The sequence below is a fragment of the Pan paniscus genome, chromosome 8, assembly GCF_029289425.2.
Source record: "Pan paniscus chromosome 8, NHGRI_mPanPan1-v2.0_pri, whole genome shotgun sequence".
Taxonomy (NCBI): Eukaryota; Metazoa; Chordata; class Mammalia; order Primates; family Hominidae; genus Pan; species Pan paniscus.
The window spans coordinates 55,899,471-55,923,118 of NC_073257.2; the positions used below are offsets into that span (position 1 = coordinate 55,899,471).

The window sequence follows — 23,648 nt, forward strand, 5'->3', positions numbered from 1 at the left end:
TGAAAATGTGATAAATTTATTTCTATTGTAAAGTATCATAAAGACAGAACATTACGTATAACATGTAATTGTGTACTTTAAAAATGAAACACAAGTGCCGCAGCTGTTCACGTTAAAATATGGGGCATTACCAGGGGACAGGCCCCTTGTGCCCCTTCTTGATCACCTGTGCTCACCCTCTCCATAATAGTCACACTCTGATTTTTATGATCGTTTTTACTTGTTTTTCTTCTTAGTTTTCCCAGTTACGTATCTCCCAATAGACTGTTTTGCCTGGTTTTGAATTTATATACATTATTATTTCATTATATATTCTCTTTCATTCAGTGTTTTTGAGGTTCACTCATATTATTCTCAAAATTAGTTCATTTTTATTATTGAATAGTATTTCATTGTACTGTAGGGAGGGGAAAAACTCCCTCCCATCTTCTCAGGGTCCCAGCTGGGCTTGAAGATTAAATTGGCATAGGATAGATGAACAAGAGAAAAGCATATAAATTTATGTAATACAAATTTTATGTGGTGCAGGAGCCCTCATAAAGAAATAAAACCAAAAGAAGTAGAGTCAGTTACTTACATACTGAATTGGACAAAGACTAGTAAACTGTGAAAATGTGACTGTATTTTGCGGGAGCCTTAAAAAATAGTTATTCTAACAAGGTCTGTACAATATTCTCCTGGTCTCAAACTTCTCGTCATTGAAGATAAAGATGTTTGTTGCCTTTTCTTCTAGTATAGAGAGTGTCTTTCACACTGGAATCCATCTCCTGCTCTTAAGAAACAGCACAAAGGTCAATCACCTTTTTGCACCTGCTGTTTTTCATGTGTCTTTAATTTAAATAGTATGCCAGAATGGCATATTTTAACCCCTTCAGTATGAATGTACTACTATACTTCTTCTACTGTTAGTAGATACTTGGGTTGTTTCCAAGTTGTTTTTATATTCCCTTGTTGGTAACTATTTGGGTTGTGTGTAGATTTTTGTGGTTTGCTTTTGCTGTTACATGCGTGTTGTCGTGAACATCTCCTGTAAGTGTGCCAGAATTTCTCCAGGAGTAAAAATGCTGAGCCATCGGTTGTGCACATGTTTAACTTTCCAAAGTGGACCACCTTCCACCACTGGGTGAGTTCATTTTGCATCCTTGACAGTACTTAATTTTGTCAGGCTTATTAATTCTTGCCAATTTAGTGGGCTTTAGGCATGAACTGTAGTTATGATTTATCTCCAGTCTTTTTGTTCATTTTTACCAGTTCACAGGGATTCTTCACATATTCCAGATACCAGTTCTTGTTGGTTTAATGTTTGCAGATATCTTCTCCCATCAAGACCAATGTGGTTTGTCTTTTCCCATTTTTGGTGGTACTTTTTGATAAATAAAAAACTAACTTTATTGTGACTATCTTTTTTCTTTATGATTTCTACTTTTTTCAATAGAATTTATTTTTTAGAGCAATTTTAGGTTCACAGAAAAATTGAACAGAAGGTACGTGGAGTTTCCTTAGATCCACCTGCCCACACACATGCACAGTTTTTTCTGTTACCTACATCTGTCACCACAGTGGTACATTTGTTACAACCAGTGAACCCACATTGACACAAAATAATCACCTAAAGTCCATAGTTTATGTTAGGGTTCATTCTTGTACATTCTATGGGTTTAGACAAATGTATAAGGACATCCAGTGTTACAGTATGATACAGAACAGTCTCACTGCCCCAAAAATCCTCTAGGTTGACTGTTCATCTCTTCCCTACCCTCTAACCTCTAGCAACCACTGATGTTTTCACTGTCTCCATAGTTTTGCTTTTTCCAGAATGTCATATAGTTGGAATCGTACAGTATGTAGCCTTTTCAGATTGCCTTCTTATCTTAGTAGTATGCATTTAAGTTTCTTCCATGCCTTTTTATGGCTTGAGAGCTCATTTCTTTTTAGTAATGAATAATATTTCATTGTCTGGATGTAACCACAGTTTACCCATTCACCTACTGAAGGGTATCTTGGTTGCTTCCAAATGTTGGCAATTATTAATAAAACTGCAATAAACATCTACGTGCAGGTTTTTGTGTGGACATGTTTTCAACCTTTGAACAAATAACAAGGAACACAGTTGCTGGATTATATGGTAAGAGTATGTTTAGCTTATTAGCTTTGTAGGAACGTGCCAAACTGTCTTCCAATGTGGCTGTACCATTTTGCATTCCCACCAGCAGTGAATGAGAGTTCCTGTTGCTCCACATCCTTGCAACCATTTGGTGTTGTCAGTGTTTCAATTCTGGCCATTCTGTAGGTGCATAGTAGTATCTCGTTGTTTTACTTTACATTTACCTAATGACATATGATGTGGAGCATCTCTTCATGTGCTTATTTTCCATCTGTATATCTTCTTTTTTTTTTTTTTTTTGAGACAAGGTCTCACACTGTTGCCCAGGAGGCTAGAGGCTGGAATGCAGTGGCGCTATCATGGCTCACTGCAGCCTCGACCTCCTGGGCTCAGGTGATCCTCCTGCCTCACCTCCTGAGTAGCTGAGACCACAGGCATGCACCACCTGCCCTGGCTAGTTTTTTTGTTTTTGTTTTTTTTAATAGAAACAGAGGTCCCCCTATTTACCCAGGCTGATCTCAAACTCCTAGGCTCAAGCGATGTGTATCTTCTTCTCAAGTGATGTGTATTTTCTTTAATGAGGAATTGGTTTCTACTTTTTATTGATTTATGACCTCATAATAGGGAAGGATTTCTTTAAAAATACTGTTGTATATTCTCAATATCTCCCATGTAATTTCACTTTTCTCAGGTCTTTAACCTAAGTGGAAGAGATTTTTGTGTATGATGTAGGTAAGGATTGCATTTCACTTATTTCCAGCACTACATCCATACTTTACCTACTGATCTGCAAAACCATTCTTATATCCATCAGATGTCCCTGTGTGCATGAGTCTGATTCTATGCTCTCTTCTGTTCCGTTAGGCTACCACTCTATCACTGCACCATTAGCATTGCATGGTATCAGTTACTGTAATTTTATGCTAGTGAATATCTGGGACACATTTTCCACTCACCTTGTTCTTAAAGATCGTTATGGCTATCATAGGCTTCGTACTTTCATATAAATTTTAGAATACGCTTATTAGGTTTCATAAAAATGTATGAATTTGATTAGAATATCATTGAATCTGTAAGATCACTTTGGGGAGTCTTTATGATATGAAGTCTCCCAATCTATTCTATTTGGCTTTATTGTTTTTCAATTACGTTTTATAATTTTTCACACTGTGGACTTACACATGCTGTTTTTCAGATTCTTCATAGTTACTCTGCATTTTTGATACCATTGTACCTTATCTTTTATTGTGTTACTGGTGTTTAGAAATCATTGATTTTGCATGTTAATTTTTGTGTTCAGAAACTTTGCCAAAAACTGTTAATTCTAGTAATTAGAATTCTTTTGCATTTTTCTTGTTTTACATCATATCATACATATGAATAGTGAGTTTTGTTTCCTTTCCATTTTTAGGTCTTTAGTTCTTTTTCTTGTCCTCCTATGCTTGGTAGGATTTGTTGTGCAATGCTGATGGAAGTGGTAATAGTGGGCTCCCTGCCCTGTTTCTGATTTCAAGCAGTGCTTTCAGGGTTTCATCAGTAAGTGTGATGTTTGCTGGAGGTGTTTTCGTAGACAAACCTGTCAACTTAAGAAACTTCCCTTCTGTTATTACTTAGTGAGTTTTTATCCTACCTAAGAGCATTTATCAGATACTTTTACTACATCTGTTGAGATGTTCATATACTTTTTCCCCTCTTTTAAAGTATTAAATTGATGAATTAATAGATTTTCTCAAGTAGCTTTGCATTCTTGGGACAAATGCTAGTCAGTCATGATGTGTTATTTTTATTTTACATTGTTTGATTTGGTTTGCTTTCATATACATACATGTAAGTATTCACATTTACACATCTCATATGTATTCATGTCGGGGGTGTGGGTATGTATATACTTCAGGTGTTTTTAATCTATGTTCATGAATGAGGTTGCCTATGACTTCCCGTTCTCTTCCTTGTTGGGCATTTTTGTTTATTTATTTGTTGTTTTAATTGACGGGATCTTGCTCTGTCTCCAAGGCTGGAGTGCAGTGGGGGCGATCATGGCTCACTGCAGCCTCAACCTCCTGGGCTTAAGTGATCCCCCTACCTCAACCTCCCAAGTAGCTGGGACCACAGGCATGCACCCCTGCACCTGACTCATTTTTGTTGTTGTTGTTTTTGTTTGTTTGTGTGTAGAGACAGGGTCTTGGTTTGTTGTCCAGGCTGGTCTCAAGCTCCTGGTTTCAAGTGATCTTCCCACCTTGGCCTCCCAAAGTGCAGAGATTACAGGTGTGAGCCACCATGCCTGGCCCTCATTAGGCTTTTCTGTTGAGGTTATACTAGCTTATAAACTTAAGTTACAAGTGTTCCTTCTTACTCTGTTTCTAGAAAAGTTTTGTAAAATTAGAATTAATTTCTTCCTTGAATATTGAACTGCCTGGAAGAACGGCCTGAAAGCCACTTGGGCATGAACTTTTCTATCTAGGAAGATTTTTGATCAGTTGTTCAATTTATTTAATAATTATAGAACTATTCAGACTTTCTATTGTTTGTAGAATAAGCTTTCATCGAGTTATTTTGAGTAAATCATAATTTTCTAGGAATTTATACTGATAAATTTGAAAATTCAGATGAAATCAATATCCTCCTATTATCTGTGTGATATGTATACGATTTATAGTGATATCCTTTTTTTCTCATTCCTGATATACTTATGCCTTCTATTTTTTCTTGATCAGCTTTGCCAGGAGCAGGCAGATTTTTTTCAATCCTTTTAAATAACCCTTACCAGCCATGTATGAGAGATCAGTTGCTTTACATCCTCCCCGACACAGTATTTCCAGTGTTTTTAATTTAAACTCTTTAATTATAATTTCTAATGGGTGTGTACAGTTCTTATTTTCATCTTAGTTTATAATCAGGGAATGATGTCAAGTACCTTATCATATGCTTATTGGCCATTTCGATATCTTCTTTTGTGAAATGCCTGTTGAAGTTTTTCTGCCTTTTTAAAAAAAAATTAGTTTGATTTTTTTTTTAGTTGATTTGTGGGGGTTACTTCTGTATTCTGAATTTGAGTCCTTTGTCAGATTTACATATTACACATACCTTCTCCTAGCAACAGCCTCTCTTTCACTATGTTAATGGTATCTGTCAGTAAACAAAAGTTCTTAATTTCAATAAAAACCAATTTTCTTTTATGGCTAGTGATTTTGGTGTCCAATTTAAGAAACCTTTCCTACTCCAGAATTTTTTTTAATTCTTTTTTTGACACCTCATTGCATTGCCTTTCATATTTAGGTCTGTGATCCATCTGGAAATCGTTTTGTATATGGGTTACAGGAAGAGTCAAGATCCATCCTTTAGTTTTTCTTTTAGGGAAGGTCTGTGGATAGCAAACGCCATTTAGTTTGTCTGTAAATATCTTTATTATCTCTCATTTAATAAATAGTTTTAAAAAGTAGAGAATTCTAAATTGGCTGTCATTCTTCTTTTTAGCACATTGAAGTTACTATTCCACTGTCTCTTGGCTTCAGTTATTTCTGCTGTGAATCATCAGCGTAACAGCCATCATCCATTGAAAGCAGTCCACTCTCTTCTTTTCTGTTCTGTGTCACTATGATATATCTGCATGTGGGTTTGTTTTTTTTCTGGTCCTGCTTGAGATTCTTCGGGTTCCTTGGATTGTTACTCTGAAAAATTCTCAGCTGTTTTATTTTCAAAAATGATTTCTGCCTCATTGTCTCTTTGCTTCTCTAACTCTGATAACATGTTAAAACCGTTGTGTCCTCCATGCCTCAACCTGTTTCTTGTTTTCCAATGCTTTATTCTGTGTTAGATTCTGTTAATTTCTTCAGAATTATGGTCAGATTTGGAAAATAACCAAATAGAGCATCTAGAAATGAAAACTACAATAATTGAATTTTTTAAATCCAGCAGATGGGTTGAACAAAATTAGACACAGCTAAGGAGGTTTTTTTTTTTTTTTTTTTTTTTTGAGGAGGAGTCTCGCTCTGTCGCCCAGGCTGGAGTGCAGTGGCGCCATCTCTGCTCACTGCAAGCTCCGCCTCCCGAGTTCACGCCATTCTCCTGCCTCAGCCTCCCGAATAGCTGGGACTACAGGCGCCCGCCACCACGTCCGGCTAATTTTTTGTATTTTTAGTAGAGACGGGGTTTCACCATGTTAGCCAGGATGGTCTTGATCTCCTGAACTCATGATCCGCCCGCCTCGGCCTCCCAAATCCTCCCAAAGGATTACAGGCGTGAGCCACCGCGCCAGGCCCTAAGGAGGTATTTTTTTAAAAACTGGAATATAGGTCAGAATGTTTGTTTCTACTGGATGTTTAGGGGCAGTACCAGTTCAGGGCCAGTTCAAAGAATTCTTAGCTTGAAGTTTGTTGGACCAGTGTTGATTTGTGCTGCAAAATTTTGTGAAGCTCACTGACTCATCATTATCAATTATGAAGGTAAAATTTCCCTGCCTCCATTCAGTGCTGAGATTCAAATCAGGGAGCTTTTCCTAGCTCCCTCGGTGGGGTTTGGGTGGAGCGCCTTATTTCAAGCTCACTGCTGCACCGAGGGGTGGCTCTTTGGGATGCCAGCTTTATGGGCTGGGGTCTCCTATTTGATTCTTCATCTTGAGGTGGGCCCTGGACTTTTTTCTCTACCCCTGTGGACTTGAAAACAGCAGCTCATGGTCCTTACCCTCAGGGCAAAGCAGGCTCCAGAGCTTCCCTGACTTCTCTGGCTCCCTGCCTTCACTTGGATTTTTAAATTTTGTACAACTTTATCTGTTGTTTTCAGTGGGCACGCACTTCATCTCTCACACTGCCAGAAATGCACAAGTGGCGCAGTTTACTTTCTTACACTCTTCCCTGCACTGTTGCTGAACCACTCAGCCCTGCTGAGCGCACCTGAGCATCTGCACCTGAGCATCCTGGTGCTGTGGGTAGATACTTGTGGGGTGTTCAGCAGCCCCTCACCTTCCTCACAGTATCCTGACTTCCTTGTTGGGAATAAAGATTGAAATTGTGTTAACGTGCTCTAAACTGGCCTGCAGATGGATTGTAAGTTTTGCTTCTTGAAGTTTTGAATGCAAATTTGTGGGAATTCTTTCCCATTTATATTTTTATGCTGGTTGGATTGAACAGTGACTGTTAGGTGAACAGTGACATGTTAGGTGAATGCTAACATGCTTCGTATTGACCAGGACCCCAGGTGTTCCTTTGAGAAGGGGGCCTTTGCTTCACTTTTCCCAAAAAGTGCTGTGGCCTTTTGCATAAGTGCTGCTTGGCGTCCACAGCACCAGGGCCAGTCCATAGCAAGCACCGACTGTGCTGACAATGAACCACGTGCCTGCTCTGTCTGCCTTTGCTTCTTAGAAGCCTTTGCTTCACTTTTCCCAAAAGGTGCTGTGGCCTTTTGCAGAAGTGCTGCTTGGCGTCCTCGGCACCAAGGCCAGTCTACAGCGAGCACTGACTGTGCTGACAATGAACCAGGTGCCTGCTCTGTCTGCTACCACGGCCCTGCAAGAGAGCCGTGATCAGATGAAAAACATGGAGGCTATAAGGTAAACAGCTTGTCCAAGCTTCTCCAGCTGGGGGCTGAAACCAGCTCTCACTCCAGTTTCCCCGGCGCCTTGCTCCCTCCCTGCTGCCTTGTGCCTGAGGAGCAGGGTCTATGTTCTCGTATGGGCGTGGTCGGTGTGTGTCACAAGCAGTGTGTGTCACAAGCAGTGTGTGTCACAGAAGTCTCCATGGCTTACTACAGATCCTTAGCTTATCATTCTGCTACATCTGACACTCTGACATCCATTTGTTCCTGCAACGTTTGTGAAGGGTGACACTCAGCCATCACACAGGGATGTACTGGTCACAAGGCACACAGACTATCACCCACCGAGTGCTTCTCACACGTACTGTGTGGCCCAGGGATTGGACTAGGCCCCCACCGTATTGCCAATTCAGGAGGTGTGTGGAGAGGCCTAAGAATGGACGTTCAAACAGGTTCCCAGGGACCCACACTTGAAAGCCACTGCCCTGGAGGAACTGCCCATGGCAGGGGATGGCCCTCCCAGCTCGCGGTTGTATCCAAGGCCAGAGCAAATTATGCACTCCCCCTTCTTCAGCTGAGGCAGATGAACACTTCCAAAAATAACTTCACCAGGAAATTAGGGATGCCATTGGATTTAAAGACCTAAAAAATGTCATTCACTAAAAGCTCAAGCATCATCTCCATGTCCCCATTTGCTCCACAGACACCCGAGCACCTGTCCTGCACTGCCCACTGCATGGGGTGGCAAGGCCCCGAGGCCCAGCTTCTGTCCAACACGGGCCCCTGGCTGTCCAAATTCACATCCCAAATTCAGCCCCTGGGTCACACTAGCCACATCCCAGCAGACAGGACCCACATGTGGTTGGCAGCTGCTGTACTGGACAGCACAGATACAGGACATTCCCTTACCCCAGAAAGGTTTCTGTTGGGTGGCGCTCACCTCGTGGGAATGACGACACTGAGCACATAGTGAAAGATGAGCTGAGTTGTTATCCCTGGGGTGCAGTCCCCACCCTGTCCAGGCCTGAGAACCGTGGGAATGGGCAGGTTGGAGGAGCAGAGGGGAGTACCATGTCCTGTTCTGGAGCCTTAGTTCTTTTCCTTCAATTCCCGAGCTCTCATGTGCTCCCCCAGTGAACCCCTCGTCTCTGTTGCGCTTGAGTATAAAACTCATGACACCAGGAGTGGCCCCTCCAGACCTGCATTCTGCAGGCTGCCCTGCAGGATCGCGTCCAGGGGCTCTCCAACCTCCCCTGCCCCAGAGAGGCCATCTGACTCCTCTGCAGTAACACAGTCCATACAGCCTGGCTTAACTAGGTATCCTGAACTTACTTACTTATGTGACCATGCAATACAGCAGCCAGTGACATCTTTTTGGAGCTCACAATGAGGAAAGCAGGACTGAACATGCCTCCTATAGCTTCTTTCGAGTCTCACCTTATTCAGTGGAAAGCCCTTTGTCACACAAAGTGTTGCCAGCTGGAGACAAAAGTCTCTTGCCCAGTCCCTCCTGGGAAGGCCACAGCAGGCCTGGCAGCCTCACCCTCCTCCCTGCCCCAGGGGACCCATGTCTCCAGCCAGCAGCAGGGCCACCCCCTCACTGTACACACACAGCAGGCAAGGGAGGGGAGTGATGTATTCTTTTATTGAAGCAAGTATGTCCAGTCACACCAAAACTGACGTCCTGCATTATGGTACAGCTTCATACTCAGAGTTCATCTCAAATACCAAAACATCAAATCAGGGTATGTATCAAATTGGGAAAATAAAGTAGCAGACAGACACTGTTTCAAGTAGGTACTAGAACTGATCACCCATGAAGTGCACGTGGATGTGTACAGAAACCGTTCTAAGGCTGTATTCCAAATATATATTCTCAAGTTTTAAGCCTTTCTCATCTCAAAGACATAAACAAAGCAATATGTACTATCAATATACAATCTGTACTAGCTAGAACCTCAGAAAGTGCAAACACACTGTGACAATACAGTGGAACTATTCCTGCTCCACCCAGGACCAGAGGCATAGGCAGCGGGCCCAGGGCCGCCTCCTCCCCAGGCCCAGCCTCTCCCAATATCTTCAGGCTCTTCCAGGAGCTTTGGGAATTGGGACCTGGCCCATCCTCACTCAGGCTTCCCCATTGATCAAGGCTCCTGCAGAAACCGGGAATGCAGAGAGGGACAAGGATGTGGAGTTCCTGCGAGGGAGACGGTCCACGTGGATTGACCGTGTGCTTTCTGAAGGACAGCTGTCCTGCGCCATGGTCAGTAGGGCCCAGGGCTCACACCACGAAGTCAGACTTGGGAAAATGGAGTGTGCTCCTCTAGCTGGGTGTAGAAAACACCTCTCAGTATTGGGCAGTTTTATCTGAATGGGCTCCAGCAGTATGGCCTGGCGAATTTTCTGTTTCCAATTCCAATTAGGGCGCTGCCTACCCAGGTGGGAAGAGGGCTGTTGGCTGCCCTCCCCTCTGTAGATAGGTTTCAAGACTAGCTCTAAATGTCACCACCCTGGAGTCGGCCATGTATTTTTCTTCATCACAGCTCAGTGTGTCTTTCAGTCACAGCCCAGAAAACTGACAACTCCATGCTTCGCTCCCTTACCTTATTTTAGATTTCCTCCTTTCTAAAATGTAGTTGAAGAATGATTTGCTGGACACATTGTCACAGAAAATATGCTGCCAGGTGCCCCCTGCCCCTCCCTGACCCCACAAATCCCTGAAAGGAAAATGAAAATGTAAACTTTGGACAGCCCGTACTCAAAGGCTCACTTCCAGAAGTGTGCGGATGCGACCTCCCAGCCACCAGCCCTCCTATGGAGCCTCGCAGCCCAGGCTCCTGAGGGCAGGCGCCCAGGTGGAGTGGGACTCACCACAGCCCAAACCACAGAGCAGGAAGACCAGACCCCAGTACCCTCTAAGGCACTAACCCCGACGTCAGAGACACTGGCTGGAAAGGCGTCCGAGCAGGCAGGGCTCACGTTGGTTTTGGCTGGGTTTTTTAAAATATTTTTTTCATAAGATGTTAATAATCAAAAGTAGAAAATAAAAATCTACATTTCATTAGAATAAGATGTTATCATGGATACCATCTCCCATGATACTCTCCCCTCTCCCTCCCCAAAGCAGGGCCCTGCCCTGTTATTTAAAATAAACAAAAAAAACTTTGTAAGTGCCAAAGGTTGATGCGTGAAATAATTACCATTTTTTTCTCATAAAAGTTATATACAAAATGGACCCCAACCAGTGAGGCCTCCTCATCTCAACCCACATCAGTCAAAATTTAAACCCAGTTAGTGCACATGCTTCCTCTGGCGTCGCGGGCTGCATCCGCCTCAGGCTCTGTTCAGAAGGGTGGTCCTAGAGGGGGACGGGACAAGCAGTGCTCAGGCCCGAGCAGGGCGGCTTGGGTCCAAGCCATCCTCAGCCTCCCACCAAACATGCACCAGGGACCCTGGACCAGGGACGCGGCAGTGCCCAGGCTCCCTTTCCAGGAGGGTAACCCTCGTGCCCACCCTGAGTCCTCCCTCTTCCTTACAGACTCCCATGTTCCTGACGCCCTCCTACCTGAGGGTCTTCCAGCTGTCTTTTTCCATGTGGTTCTCGGGACCCTCACTTTCAAAGGAGGCGACGAAGAGAGCTGAGAGACGGGAAAGTCCCTCAGAGCCTGTGTCCCCATGCAGTGTCTGCCTGAACCCAGCTGTCCCTTCAGGAGTACAGCCCAGCACAAGGGGACTGTGACCTCTGGCTGGGCTGAACACAGTTCTCTGCTGTGCGGGGCTCTCAGGCTGCCTGTTGGGGACTCTAGGAAGGTTCCTCGTGTTGCAGCACCTGACCTAAGCCCATGTGACCCTCTCCAGTGGCTGCTGGAAACTGAGTCTCTTGTCCTTCTCTTCCATCCATCCCATGACCCACTCTCATGCACACTCACCCCTGCGAGCAGAGCCAGCCCTGTGTGGCATGGAGCAGCCAGCAGGCCATCTCCCAGGGCAACCCCAAAGAGCACCGGGCCTGGACAAGGAGTCAGGTGGGGAGGGAGGCATGCTGCGTTGGGAGGCAGCCCTCACCTTCCTCGCTGTAGATGGGCGCCGTGAGCAGGTAACTCTGAATCTTCTTGTCCTTCTCGAAAGGACACTCTACCTGTGTCCATGTCATGAACTCATGGATCTGTCTGGAGATCTCCCAGAATTTCTGAAGGGAGCAAAACCAACTGATGTTCATCTGTCACCTTAAGCACCAAACCCTCGGTCAGGGCAGGGGACGTAGGTTTTGGCCTCAGTCTCCTGCTCACTTCACTGGTCCCAGCAAGATGGGACAGTGGCCCTGCACGCTGACCCTGTGGCCATGGTGGCACGCCATGCAGCCTCAGAGCCAGCAGGTGTCCCCCAAGGCCACTCTGTCTGGCCCTCCACCTGGGCCATCAGGCCGGCAGCAGGGTCTCTGCCTGTCTGTGCAGGGACCCAAAGAAGGCCCCACTGATAACTCCAGCCTGAGGCAGGCACCCCATCCAAACCCAGCCCAGTGGCGCCAACCAGAACGTGTCATGATGTCCCCTCTCTGGGACCTTCGGAAGGATCCCAGCTCCTGCCCACACCTCACCTGTGTGAGGTAGGCATCCGGCAGCCCACAGCCACCTACACCTGCCCTGCCACCTATGTCCCACCCTCCCATCCTCACCAGGTGCCCTCAGGCCCACGAGGCAGGCTCTTCACTTCCATCTAGAATTCTCTGCCGCCTCCTCCCTGCTCAAGTCCCTTCCTATCTAAACCCCTCCTGACCTCCAATCCCACAGGGGTGGACAGGGCTCTCTCCCTGGTAGGGCCAGGCTGGAACCACGGTCCTGGATAAATACAATTCCCTGTGACTCCAAGCTCTGCAACTAGGCCATCCACCTAGAAGTACAGGCAGGCGCACCTCATACCTTGCAGTCAAACAGCACCCCGTGACCCACTATGAGGCTTTCAGTCTTGAAGGCCCTTGTGAACCTCAGGCAGGGCTCAGGAAACCCACAGATCCTGACCCAGGGCTAATGCCTGGCGGCTCCAGTAGCTCAGACAGTTTCCGCCTGGCCTGCCCTGTGCTGGGATGAGCTCACCTTGAAGTTAATGTGCCCGTTGGGCAGGTGGTTGGTATGGATTTTGTGCAGGAAGTAGATGTCCTTAACGAAGAGGTTGAACACAGGGATGACGATCTTTTCACGGCTGCTGTTGGCCATCTGGGACCTCTGTGTGGCCCCCTGCAGGGCTGTACGGTAGTTGCAGAAGTTGCTGGACGGGTCCATGTGATGCTGTGGGCACAGGGAGGACCTGGTGAGCATCACAGCCCCATGCCCCTCCGACCTGCTCCAGACGCCCCTCTGCAGAGCAGGAGGCAGCAGACAGAGAAGGCACCTGGCCCCTGGGCAGCCTGGGAGTTAGCACGGGGGAGGGGACGCCCAAGGGTGCCTGGCTGAGCCCTGGGGCCAGGGCTTCTGAGTTCAGGTCCTGGCATCCTCTGGAAAGCCACAGAAGTGTCACTGCCCTGCCTGCCAGGCCTGACCCTCGCCCTCCTTCCTTCAAGACTTCCCTTTGCTCCTCTACTTAGATCAACACCTCCCAGACCTGACCAGCTCCACAAGACACATGCTTTGCAAAAATGGACTCTGTGGTCAAACACATCTGAGGAAGGCTGCAGGTGACCCTGTCTGCCAGCCTCTGGGCCATCTAGACCAACCAGGACCTGGAGACACTGACCAAGGAAAAGGCAGTGTCTTCCAACACAACCCCACTCTTGTCAAACTCTTGCTTAACCGCATTCCACTCTGGAACTCGCCTTAGGTGATGCCGGGTCTGCCTGAAGTAACCGAGGACAACTTAAGTCCCCACTGCTGGAGGACGAACATGCCAGGCCAGCTCAGCCAGCACTGTAGGTGCTAGCCCCAGGGAGAGGAGGGCAGCCCCCCACCCCCACTGTCAGGGCCCCCTTCGGGCCATTGCGGGACGAAATGGGTGCAGCTCGCAGCTGTGACAGGGGCTCAGGTGCCTACCTCCAAGACATCAAACTTGGCTGTCTTGACCTTGGACCAAGTTTTCTTCAGCCTTGCCACAGGACTGAGGTTCATGCCAGCTGCAGAGGACAGCAGGTAGGGTCAGGGCCGGGGGGGTGGGCCATGCAGCAGCCCCACCCTGGGTGCCCAGTCACTCACAGATGATGGCCATCATGGAGTTGAAGTTCCCGATGTTGAAGCACTCCCGGGCCACATCAATGAAGAACTCCAACATGCGGGTCCGGTGTTTCTTCTTCACCACCTGGAAGGTGGCAGGTGATCTCAGCATGGCGCTGCCAGGGGACAGCAGGAGCTGGGGCCGCCGGGCAGAGGAACAGAGGGGCAGGGAGGACCTCGGGACTTAGCTTCTGGCCACAGCGGGCTGGTCCAGGTCCATGGCTGCGTCTGGGAGGCCCAGACATGTGCACGGCCTATGCTCAGGCTCCTCAGTCATCAAAGGGAAGGCACCATCTGCCCCAGAGGGCTGTGAGGGCTGGCAAAGCCTCACACAGGCGAGAAAAATGGTGCTGGGCACAAGGGGAGCACTCCACGGATGGGGTGTCTGTTGTCATTGAAGGAATCGCTGTATGTCGGGGTTGGGGGACCACCAAGGCCCTGACAATGCAACAGGGACTTTGTGCATTCACTCTTAAAGTTCCATCATCTAACTCCTGGGGCAAGATCAGGGTCTCACTGGGGGTGGGCATGGCAGCCACCCCACCATGTCTGCCGTGGGCACTTACCCGGCACACCTCAGTGGCCACCAGCATGCTCAGGCAGTTGAACCAGTTGTCATAGGCCTCCAGGCTGTAGGTCTTGGTCAGGTCCCCTCGGCACTGGAAAGGACACAGCAGGTCATAGGGGGCCTGGAGGACCGTGGCTGGACAACTCAGTCCCCACAGCTGGCCCTGGTCCCCAGCTATGGCTCAGCCTGCACCGCAGCAGCCTCGATCATGCCTGCCTGCTCCTTGCTGCCCAGTGCAGGGCTGGCAGGCCAGGCTGGCTCCCTGGCCCAAATCTGTGACCTCTCCCAGCACTCATCATCCATGACCAGCACAGCCATCTTGGAGCAGGTGCTGCCTCTTGAAGCAGGTGCTAGGAGGGCCAGTGCCACATCCATCGGGGCTCATGGCCCAGCACTCCGGAGACGCTCGGGGCGTGCTGAGTGAGGCCCACACCCACCCTGCATGGAGCGCAAGTGCTGGGCAGACAGGGCTGGCAGGGGTGCCGCAGGCCTTGGCCCACTTACCCTGTGGTTGTCCAAGGAGTCCATGTGGCTGACGATCTGCATCAAGTCCTCAGGGTAAATGCTGCTGACCCTGTCCTGGGGTGGAAGATAGCAAAGGGAAGGTGACAAGCTTCCCCTGGAGAAGGGACAGCACTGCATAGGCATGCGGACAGGGAGAGGAGCTGCCCAGGGCACAGGACCTTCAACTCCTCCCAGGCCAGTCCTCCATCCTAGGGCCACTGCAGTCCCCACTGCAGGACGACACTGCTCCAGCTCCTCCCACTGACACAGCACTGCTGTGTTCCTGAGGACGTGAGTGCCAGGCACAGAGGTGCCCACCACTCAGACGGACACACATCTGGCATGAAGTGTGGCAGTCAGGGCTGGCAAGCGGGCTTCCCTGATGGCTCAGTGTGACTAGCAGGGGCCTGAAGTGCTGTGCTGAAAGAGGCACTGTGGTCCCACGGCCCCCACCCCCCAGTCAGGGCATGAGGCAGCACTGACCAGCTCAATGTGAGTCAGCTGCTGGGCCAGCACCAGGGGGTCGCAGCACACGCCCAGGATGTCCTTCTGGGCGGCCGGTGGCTTGGTCTTGAGGATGGGCCCCTTGTCTACAGCCGGTGGCCGGAGCTTCTCTCGCAGTTCCTGGAGCTGGCTCCGGGCAGCCAGGGACAGCAACAGGCTCTGCGTCATCTGGGCAATGGCCTTCTTCACTGTGCCATTCTCCTGTGGGGTCAAGGGCAATAAGGGTGCCAGCATGGGCTGGCAGCAAGGCCACCACCACTGTGGGTAGGATCCATCTCACCTCCAGGGATGTGCCTGACCAACGTGAGCCCACAGCCCCTATCTAAACCGCAGCCTTCAGGCCTTCAAGGACAAAGTGGGGCACAGCATGGGCTCCTCTGAGGACTGCTGAGGAGGGGTCTCAGTGGGCTGTCCTGCTGCAGGGCAAGGCTAAGGGCAGAGACAGGCTCAAGACTGAGCTTCTGGGTCTGAAAAGCATGGCTTTTTCAGAGGCGGCCCACTGAGCTGCTTCCTGCAGCAGGAGCAGCCCATAGAACAGTTCAAGGCATGGGAAAGGCTTCTGCCAAAGCCAGGAGTCTCTGCCCCCTAGTTGGGAGCAGCCTGGGGTCCCTGGCTCCTCCTGGAGTACTCGGGGTGAACAGGAGCTGCTAAGCACAGGGAATGCTTCCACTGTGGAGGCCCAGTTGGCCCAGGCATCTCCAGTTCTCTCTCCACCAAAGGCAAAGGTGAAGACATTTGAAAAATGGGAGACCGATTTAAAGCCTTACCCCCACCTCTCACTAATCCAAGACAGGCAGAGCCTTACAAACTCTCAATAGGCTCCCACTCCAGGGACAAGGACAGCAAGGGCCAGGAGAGGGTTGAGACAATGATTGCCAGGCCCGCAACCGGGCTGCAAGGTCCCTGCTTGCAGTATCATGGGTGACCCTGGCCCACTGCTGGCCAGCTGAGCTGTCATCTGGGGGAAGGGAGGTTGAATGGGGCCAGCCAGCAACCCTCCTGGGGGAGTAACATGGAAGGGGACCACATACAGAGTTGTCCCCGAAGCCCCCACCCTCCCGAGGGCAGACCCTGGCACACACCCAAAGACCCTGGCCAGAGCCCAGGGAGCACTCACCTCATCACACTGGGTGACACGGTGTGTGATGGCTTTCAGCTCGGCCATGGCCTTCTCATCCTGGAAGTCATAGGGGAAGGCCTCCGTCCACTCCTTCAGGAGCTGCACGATCTTGGCTGAGAAAGACTTCAGCTTGGCCTGGGGCAGCAGGGGATACAGAGTAAGGCCCCACAGGGCAGAGTAGGGTACTAGATGGCAAATGGTGCAAGCTTCCCACATCCCCAAGCCACACCCCAGGCCCTGTGCTGGGCACAGCCCCCAACTGCGTGCCACCTGCGGTTTGGCCAAACCTGAACCGCCACATGACTCCTGTTTGGTTCCTTCTTCCTTCCCCTTAAGTTGACTTTCTTTTTCACTTAAATAAACTTATATTAAAAAAACCCACCCCATCTCTAAGGTGACAAAAAACTAATTCCATTTGCTATAATTAGAAGTTACCCATAAAAGCAATACAGTAAAATAACCCAAGCCAAGCCATCCAGTTAGAGGAGAGCTCCCGTCTGCCCCCTGTGGTTGAAAGCAGGGCGACAGCGCTGAAAGGGGTGTGACCCCGAGGGGAGGCGACGCGCTCCCGCGCCCTAGTCCACAGGCATGCACGACCCCACCCAGCACAGGGCCTAGGGCATGGGGACTGGCCCTCTTGGCTGAAACGACTCCGACCCTCTCGGAAGATGCCCGCGCGGCCTCTGCCCCCGGGGAGAGGGGACTGTGCCCGATGCTCAGGCGCCGCGCCCCCATCCTCCAATCCCCCAGAACGCACCACAGGCCAAGCCCCTCCTGCGCCAGCCAAGACTCCGCGCCAGCCCACACCAGCCCACTCAGACCGCTGGACCCCGCCCCCGGCCCCCGCACCACCCAGCCCGCAACTCTGCAGCTTTCTTCGCCCACGCCGCACAGCCTCCAAACCAGCGGATTCCGCCCACGTTGCCAGCCTAGGCCCCCCACCACCCGCTCCCACCACGCCCCTAACCCGGACCCAACCCACAGCTCCAGCCCAGACCTCACCCCAGCCTGGTGTGGCGTCACGCCCCAACTCAGACCCGCCCCACAGCCCCAGCCAGGCCACGCCCCAACCCTAGCCCTGACCCCGCCCCCAGGCCCCACCAGCCCAGCCAGGCCGTGCCTAACCCTAGCACTGACCCTGCCCCGAGACCCCACCGCCCCAGCCAGGCCACGCCCCAACCCTAGCCATGACCCCGCCCCAACCCTAGCCATGACCCCGCCCCCTGGTCCCACCCTGGACCCCACCCTGCAGCCCCAGCTAGGCCACGCCCAACCCTAGCCTTGACCCCGACCCTGCCCCAGCCAGGCCACGCCTCAACCCTAACCCTGACCCCACCCCCTGGCCCCACCCTGGACCCCATCCCACAGTCCCAGCCAGGCCAAGCCCCAACTCTAGCCCTGACCCCATCCCCCAGCTCTACCGTGAACCCCGCCCCATGCCTCCAGCCCCTAGCCTTGACCTCGCCTCCTGCCCCCTGCCCCCGCCCGTGCCCCAGCCAGGCCCCGCCTCACCTTTTCAGGCCCGGCTTCCAGCTGCTGCTTCTGCTCCACGCAGATCTGCCCCACGCGGGCCAGCAGGTCATGAGGGGGCATAAAGACCCGGGAGCTCAGGAGAAAGGTGAAGATGTACGTCCTCTGAAGGCAGGAGACGGAGAGAGGGCGGAGGGAGGGTGAGGCAGGCCCCCGGGGGCTCACCGCGCTGCTTCACCTGGCCCGGCTGCCTCCCAGGCCCAGCACCGCCGGTCCGGAGGCCATGCCTTCACCTGCCCGGTTCCCTTCGCCTTGCAGGCCCTTCCTCCTCTTACTGCTACCCCAGCCCTGCCTACCTAGGAGGCACGGCTCGAGCCCCGCCTCCCAGCAGCTCTCCCAGGCCTCCTAGCAGTCTTCCTCCGCTGGGATTCTCCCCCTCTCTGCCCCACGCCACCATAGGGCTAACCCCAGCCTGGGACGTTGGTAGGGCTCCATGGTGCTCGCTGCGCCAGGATGCAAGCCAGCTGCTGCTTCAGATCCTCGTGGGCCGAGCTGGAGGTCAGCGGTGGGGAGGGTGGGGGATGCAGGGAGGTTGGCACAGGAGCGGGGCCTGTCGGGAGCAGGGCTGATCCATGGGGCGGGGCCTCATCATCAGGGGCGGGGCTCCATCAGCAGGGCCGGGGGCCCCATCAGCAGGGGCAGGGCCTGAGGGGCAATGCTGGTGGGGGCCCCAGCACTCTCTGACCAGCTCTGGGCCTAGACCCTGACTGCCAGAGCAGGGCCCCTCCATACCACATCCACGTGCCTTCCATCGAGATCCTCGTGGGCTGGGTTCTTGGGCCTTTTGTCTAATGAGGGTCAATGTCTGTGGGAACTTCACTCTAGCTCCTGCTTGTGGACAGGGTAGACTTGCAGGTTGAGGAGACTGCCTGGGGCTCCCTAGAGGGACTCTGCCCCACGTGGCTGCTGCAGGCTGGGCTGCCCAGAAGCCTCTGCCTCCACTCCCAGCCCATATAACCCGGTTTTTCTTGCCCCAGCCAGAAGCAAGCCAGGTTGTGCTTGCTGGGAGTACAGGCCTCCTGGAGCAGGACTCAGGGGCCTGGGCTGACACTGCCCACCGCAGCCCTCACTGGAGCATCAGGGACTCCTCTAACATCCTGCAAACTTCCCACGCCCTGCCCCAGGCTATGCAGCATGGCGAATTGAGGGGTCAGAGCCAGCACATCTCTCAGGGTCCCCCTTCTAAGGAGACAACTAAGACGTGGAGGAAAGGCCCACCATGGAGCTCTTGGCCAAGGGCAGGGCACCCAAGGGGAGAGCCTGTGCATCTCCAAGGAGGAGCATGGAGACCATGTGTGCATGTTTGTGTGCATGTGTGAGTGTGTTCAGCTACCGGTGCACATGGGGAAGGGTGGGGTGGCGGGGGAGGGGTAGGTGCTCGGCAGAGGAGCCAATGCCCAACTGGAGTCTCGTGGGAAGCTGGTCAGATCTCAGGGCACAGGGACCACACTGGGTGACCGCCAAGGTGGCTCCTCTGGGGTAGGCCTCTGAGAGGGGTGGCTTCTCCAGCTGTGGCATGAGGCCTCTGCCCCACAGACGGCCCTGCCCTGGACTACCTCAGGGCCTTGGGCCCCTCCCCTGGCTCTGCCCTGTGGGCACTCACCAGCCTGTCTGCACTGCCATCTCCAGCCCCAGCCAAACCCTGACAGGGCTTACGGGACAGACAGAAGGACAGATGGAGGAGGAGGAGGAGTGGGCAACAGAAAGGCAAGGCCCCCTCACCCAAAGCCCAGGAAGGCAGAGGAGGCCTGGCAGGTGGTGAAGCCAGGCTGACTGCAGCCCCGTTCAGTGGAAGCTAGAGGGCAGCATCCCTCCCGCCCACCTCCCTGCAAGCTGTCTGACTCCCAGGCTGACAAGCAGGGCAGGGAGGGAGAGGGGATAGCATGATGCGGGCAGGACTGGCCCTCCCAGAGGGTAGATGCTCAGCTCACAAGAGGGAGCTGGCAGGCCCAGTGCCACTGCTGCTAAGAGACATCACCCTCCAGGGGGAGGGAAGGCACACTTGACAAGGGAACACTTTCTCTGTTCCAAGACTGTATCATGCCACCTTGAGGTGAAAAGGGAGGATTAGGGTTGTTGCCTAAGAACAGTCCCCAAGTCAGCCTGAACAGCGCTCTGCTGACAGGGCAGGGCAGGCCGGGCCATCTCCTCTTCATTCTGGACCACCAGGGTTTATGTACAAACCAGCTTCCCAGCTCAGCCCATCTCCTCTTCATTCTGGACCACCAGGGTTTATGTACAAACCAGCTTCCCAGCTCAGCCCTGGGCTCCAGGACCTCGGCTGGGCGTGCCCTCGCCAGGACCCCAAGTGCTGGCTTTGCCCTTTAAAACTCCTCTTCCTCCTTGGAGGCCCTGCTCAGAACTCAGGGCCCTGCTCGGCCCTTGTGTGTTTCTGCTTCCCGTGTCCCTAGGATCATCTCCTCCTACCTGGGGCAGCAGCAGGGAAGTCACAGCAGGTTCCCCCAGGCCACCTGCTAGCTGGGGGTGTATGCAGAGCAGAAGGCAGAGAAGGCCCTAGAGGTGGGTCTGGGCCCCCCACTGCCCTGCCCCTCCTGCAGCCCTGTCCAGCTCTACCACTCTGTGGGGGCCTCCCTCCCACACCCGACATCTCCTGGAGCCCAGGTCACCCCATTAGTCTCACTCCACAAGGCCCCATGTACTCACATCGGGGTAATAGTCCACCGTGGGAACAAGGTGCTCCATCAGGGCCTCCAGGGACCCAGAGATGAGGCGTCCATCTTGGAAGATGAGGTCCCCGGAGCCGCCACCGGCCCCGCCTCCATGCTCCCCCATGCCAGGCTGCACCTGTCCGCTACAGCTGGGCCCAAGGATGCTGGAGAAGACAACGGACGTCTGGGGCATAGTTTCCTGGGAGAAAAGAGCAAGGACATGAGGCATCAAAGGTGCCTCCACAGCTCCACAGACCCTCCTCCCAGGCAGCCTGCAGCGTGCATGCATGTGTGCAGGGGTGCGTGGCAGGGGCGCAGCGGCACTGGCAGAGGGCACCCCCATTCCAGGGCAGGGCAGGCGGGCTCCTCGGTGGTCCCCCAGCCGCTGCACATCTGATCACTGTGTCTTCAGCTCCCTGTGGGCCAGACCTCATTCCAGGGCCCTGGACACTCAAAGCCGGCAGAGAAGAGAAACTCTGGGAAAAATGTCCAAGAAGGGACAGGGAGCCTGCGGTGGGCAGTCAGGGCTGCCTGGGGTGAGAGGGCTGTGAACAACTGATGGGGCTGGCCGCGCAGCTCCCAGGATAAGAAAGGAACACCCTAGGCATGAGGTACAGTGAGTGCCGAGGTCCTGACCCAGAGATGTGTGCAGCGGGGAGCTGGGAGGACAGTCTGAGGACTCAGGGCCGGACACACAGGCTGCATGTGCTGCTTCACTGAGGTGGGAGCCTGGGGCTCTGAGCACAGTGGTCTGACTTATGGTGGCTGCCACGTGGATGGTGGGTCTTGCCACAGCCCAAGGAGAGCTTGCACAGGCAGGTGGTAGCAGGAGTGGCGAGCAGGGCCACTCCACATGGTGAAGGTCTTGGGCCGAGTGGCTGACCAGTATGAGGCAGGGCTGTGGGCAGGGCTAGAGAGAGATCTGGAACTGGCTTTGGGGCCTGTGAGTCTGAGTGCCCCTGAGCTGCAGATGTCTGAGCAGCTGGGCCTCCTGGAGGCCTCGGTGCCCACACTGGGACTGTCCTCCACAGCATGGCCCGCTGTGATGGGGCTCAGGGTCTCACCATACCCTGCAGCTGGGAGTTCTTGTGAAGCCTAGGGGAGTCTGAAGCCCTCTGGGCCTGTTTCCCCAGTGCCCCAGACAGCCAGCCATGCCTGGGGAGGAGCCAAGTGGGGACTGGACGATGCAGCATTTGCCAGCCTGAGGGCCAGAGGTGGCCTGCCTGTGGCCTTGCCTGCACACAGAGCCAGCCTCAACCTCCTGGCCCTCAAGGGAAGGCAGCACAGGTGCCAGCGGCTGAGGTCAGGTGGAGAAGCGAGACCCTCCTGCCATTTTGGCCTTAGTTTCCCCACTGCACAGAGCAAATTGTTGCCATGATTACTTCAGTGCCATGACAGGACCGTGGGCCTCTGCCCTGTAGGGGCCTTACAAGGAGAGAGCGGACCACCTGCCCGCACCCCCCACGTCAACACACACACACACACACACACACACACAGCACGTCCCTGTCCCTCCCACCAGGGAAAAAAGAGCATCTGGCCCAGACGTCACTGGTTTTCCCACCAAACACCTAAAGGTTTCCTTGGAATTCTTAGAAAGTCTTTGGCAAGGAGAGCAAGAACGCAACCAAAGGCCCCACGATGACGCTGGGTGGAATGTCCAGGCCCCCAGGCTCAGTGCTGCCCCCACTCCAGGACAGGGAGGTCATGGCTCAGACGCATACAATGCTCCCCTCAAACTCAGGCCTGCAGCGGTGCCTCACACAAGTTAGAATGCACATTCTCAGGCCTAGCCCCAGACCTGCTGGTCAGAAACTCTGGGGTGGACTGCTTCTGTACCCCAACGCGCTCTCCACTCCAGCCCAGGAACCACTGATGTGAGCCAATCCTTCATTTTTCAGATGGTGAAACTGAGGCCCAGTGGGAAGGAACTCAACTAAGGAAACCCCAGGAGTTCCAAGTCCAGCCTAGGTGTCACCACCTCCAGGAAGCCTCCCTGGGTTTAACCTAGACTGTTGACCCACAAAGCCAGAAGTGGCTGTATCATTCACCTGTGTATCCTATCGCTGGCTCAGGGTGGCACTCAGTGACCATTTGTGCAATGAAGTCACGAAGGCGGGCTCACAAACCCCTTGTTGCCCACAGCTGCTCAGCACTGTCTCAGGCATCTGAGGCCAATGCACTGCGGGACAACTTCCCCAAGATCACACAGTTCTGGGTTCAAAAGGCGACCAGCAGGTGGTAACCTTGGTCAGTTGGGCCTCCTCACCCCAAGCTCTTGGGGTCATCAGAGAGGGCATTTGCCGAGCCACTGGCCTCTCCCACTGCAGACTGCTCTGGTCAGGAGGTAGTATGTGGGGGATGCACTCTGACACCCCACAAACTCAGCCCCAGCCGATCCCCCACAGGGCAAGGCCACTCCATGTCCAGCCTGCAGAGAGACCTGCCTCAGTGCTAGGAGGCCTGCCTAGGAGTTGAGGAGCCATCCTGGGGACCCAGCCCACTGGTCAGCAGCCAGAGAGGGGCTGGGAAGTCCACGCCTTCGAGGGTGGGGGCCTGGAGGAGGAGCATGCAGGGGTGTCCCAGGCAAGCAGAGGTTCTGCACATGCTCAGAATCCCTTTGGGGAGGCAGCAGAGCCTGAGGGGGGCTGTGTGGAGCCGCACTGACCTGAGAGGTGGGGTGCTCTGGGTTCCTTCTGTCCTGCCTACCTGGAGACCCACCTGGGGACACAGCCCAGGGCTAGGTCTCCTGCATCCAACAAACCAAGACCCTGCAGGTCTGGGGGATGCCCCATGAGCCCCTACCCCCGAAAGCACAAACCTAGCAGGGCCCACCCTGCCCAGCCACGGAGCACTTTGAGGAGGGTCTCCAGGGCTCAGTGCCAAGTGGAGAGGCAGGTTCCCTACATGGCTTTTCCCA

The 23,648-nt window shown here is 52.7% G+C and overlaps 1 protein-coding gene across 3 annotated transcripts in view; it reads right to left on the reverse strand.

The window, feature by feature from the left end:
* Nucleotides 1–9,259: 9,259 nt before the first annotated feature.
* Nucleotides 9,260–23,648, reverse strand: part of RASGEF1A (RasGEF domain family member 1A) — a 72,543-nt gene continuing 58,154 nt past the window's right edge. For all 3 annotated transcript variants that reach the window (XM_034930371.3, XM_034930372.3, XM_057298857.2), the window contains exons 2-13: nt 20,724–20,927; nt 18,042–18,164; nt 16,527–16,664; nt 15,389–15,610; nt 14,906–14,980; nt 14,400–14,492; nt 13,816–13,918; nt 13,657–13,736; nt 12,727–12,918; nt 11,699–11,822; nt 11,199–11,271; nt 9,260–10,991 (exon numbers count right to left, since the gene is read on the reverse strand). In XM_034930371.3, coding sequence (XP_034786262.1) covers nt 10,967–10,991; nt 11,199–11,271; nt 11,699–11,822; nt 12,727–12,918; nt 13,657–13,736; nt 13,816–13,918; nt 14,400–14,492; nt 14,906–14,980; nt 15,389–15,610; nt 16,527–16,664; nt 18,042–18,164; nt 20,724–20,921 — 1,446 coding nt within the window. In that variant the 5' untranslated portion in view covers nt 20,922–20,927 and the 3' untranslated portion in view covers nt 9,260–10,966. The remainder of the gene's footprint in view (nt 10,992–11,198; nt 11,272–11,698; nt 11,823–12,726; nt 12,919–13,656; nt 13,737–13,815; nt 13,919–14,399; nt 14,493–14,905; nt 14,981–15,388; nt 15,611–16,526; nt 16,665–18,041; nt 18,165–20,723; nt 20,928–23,648) is intronic.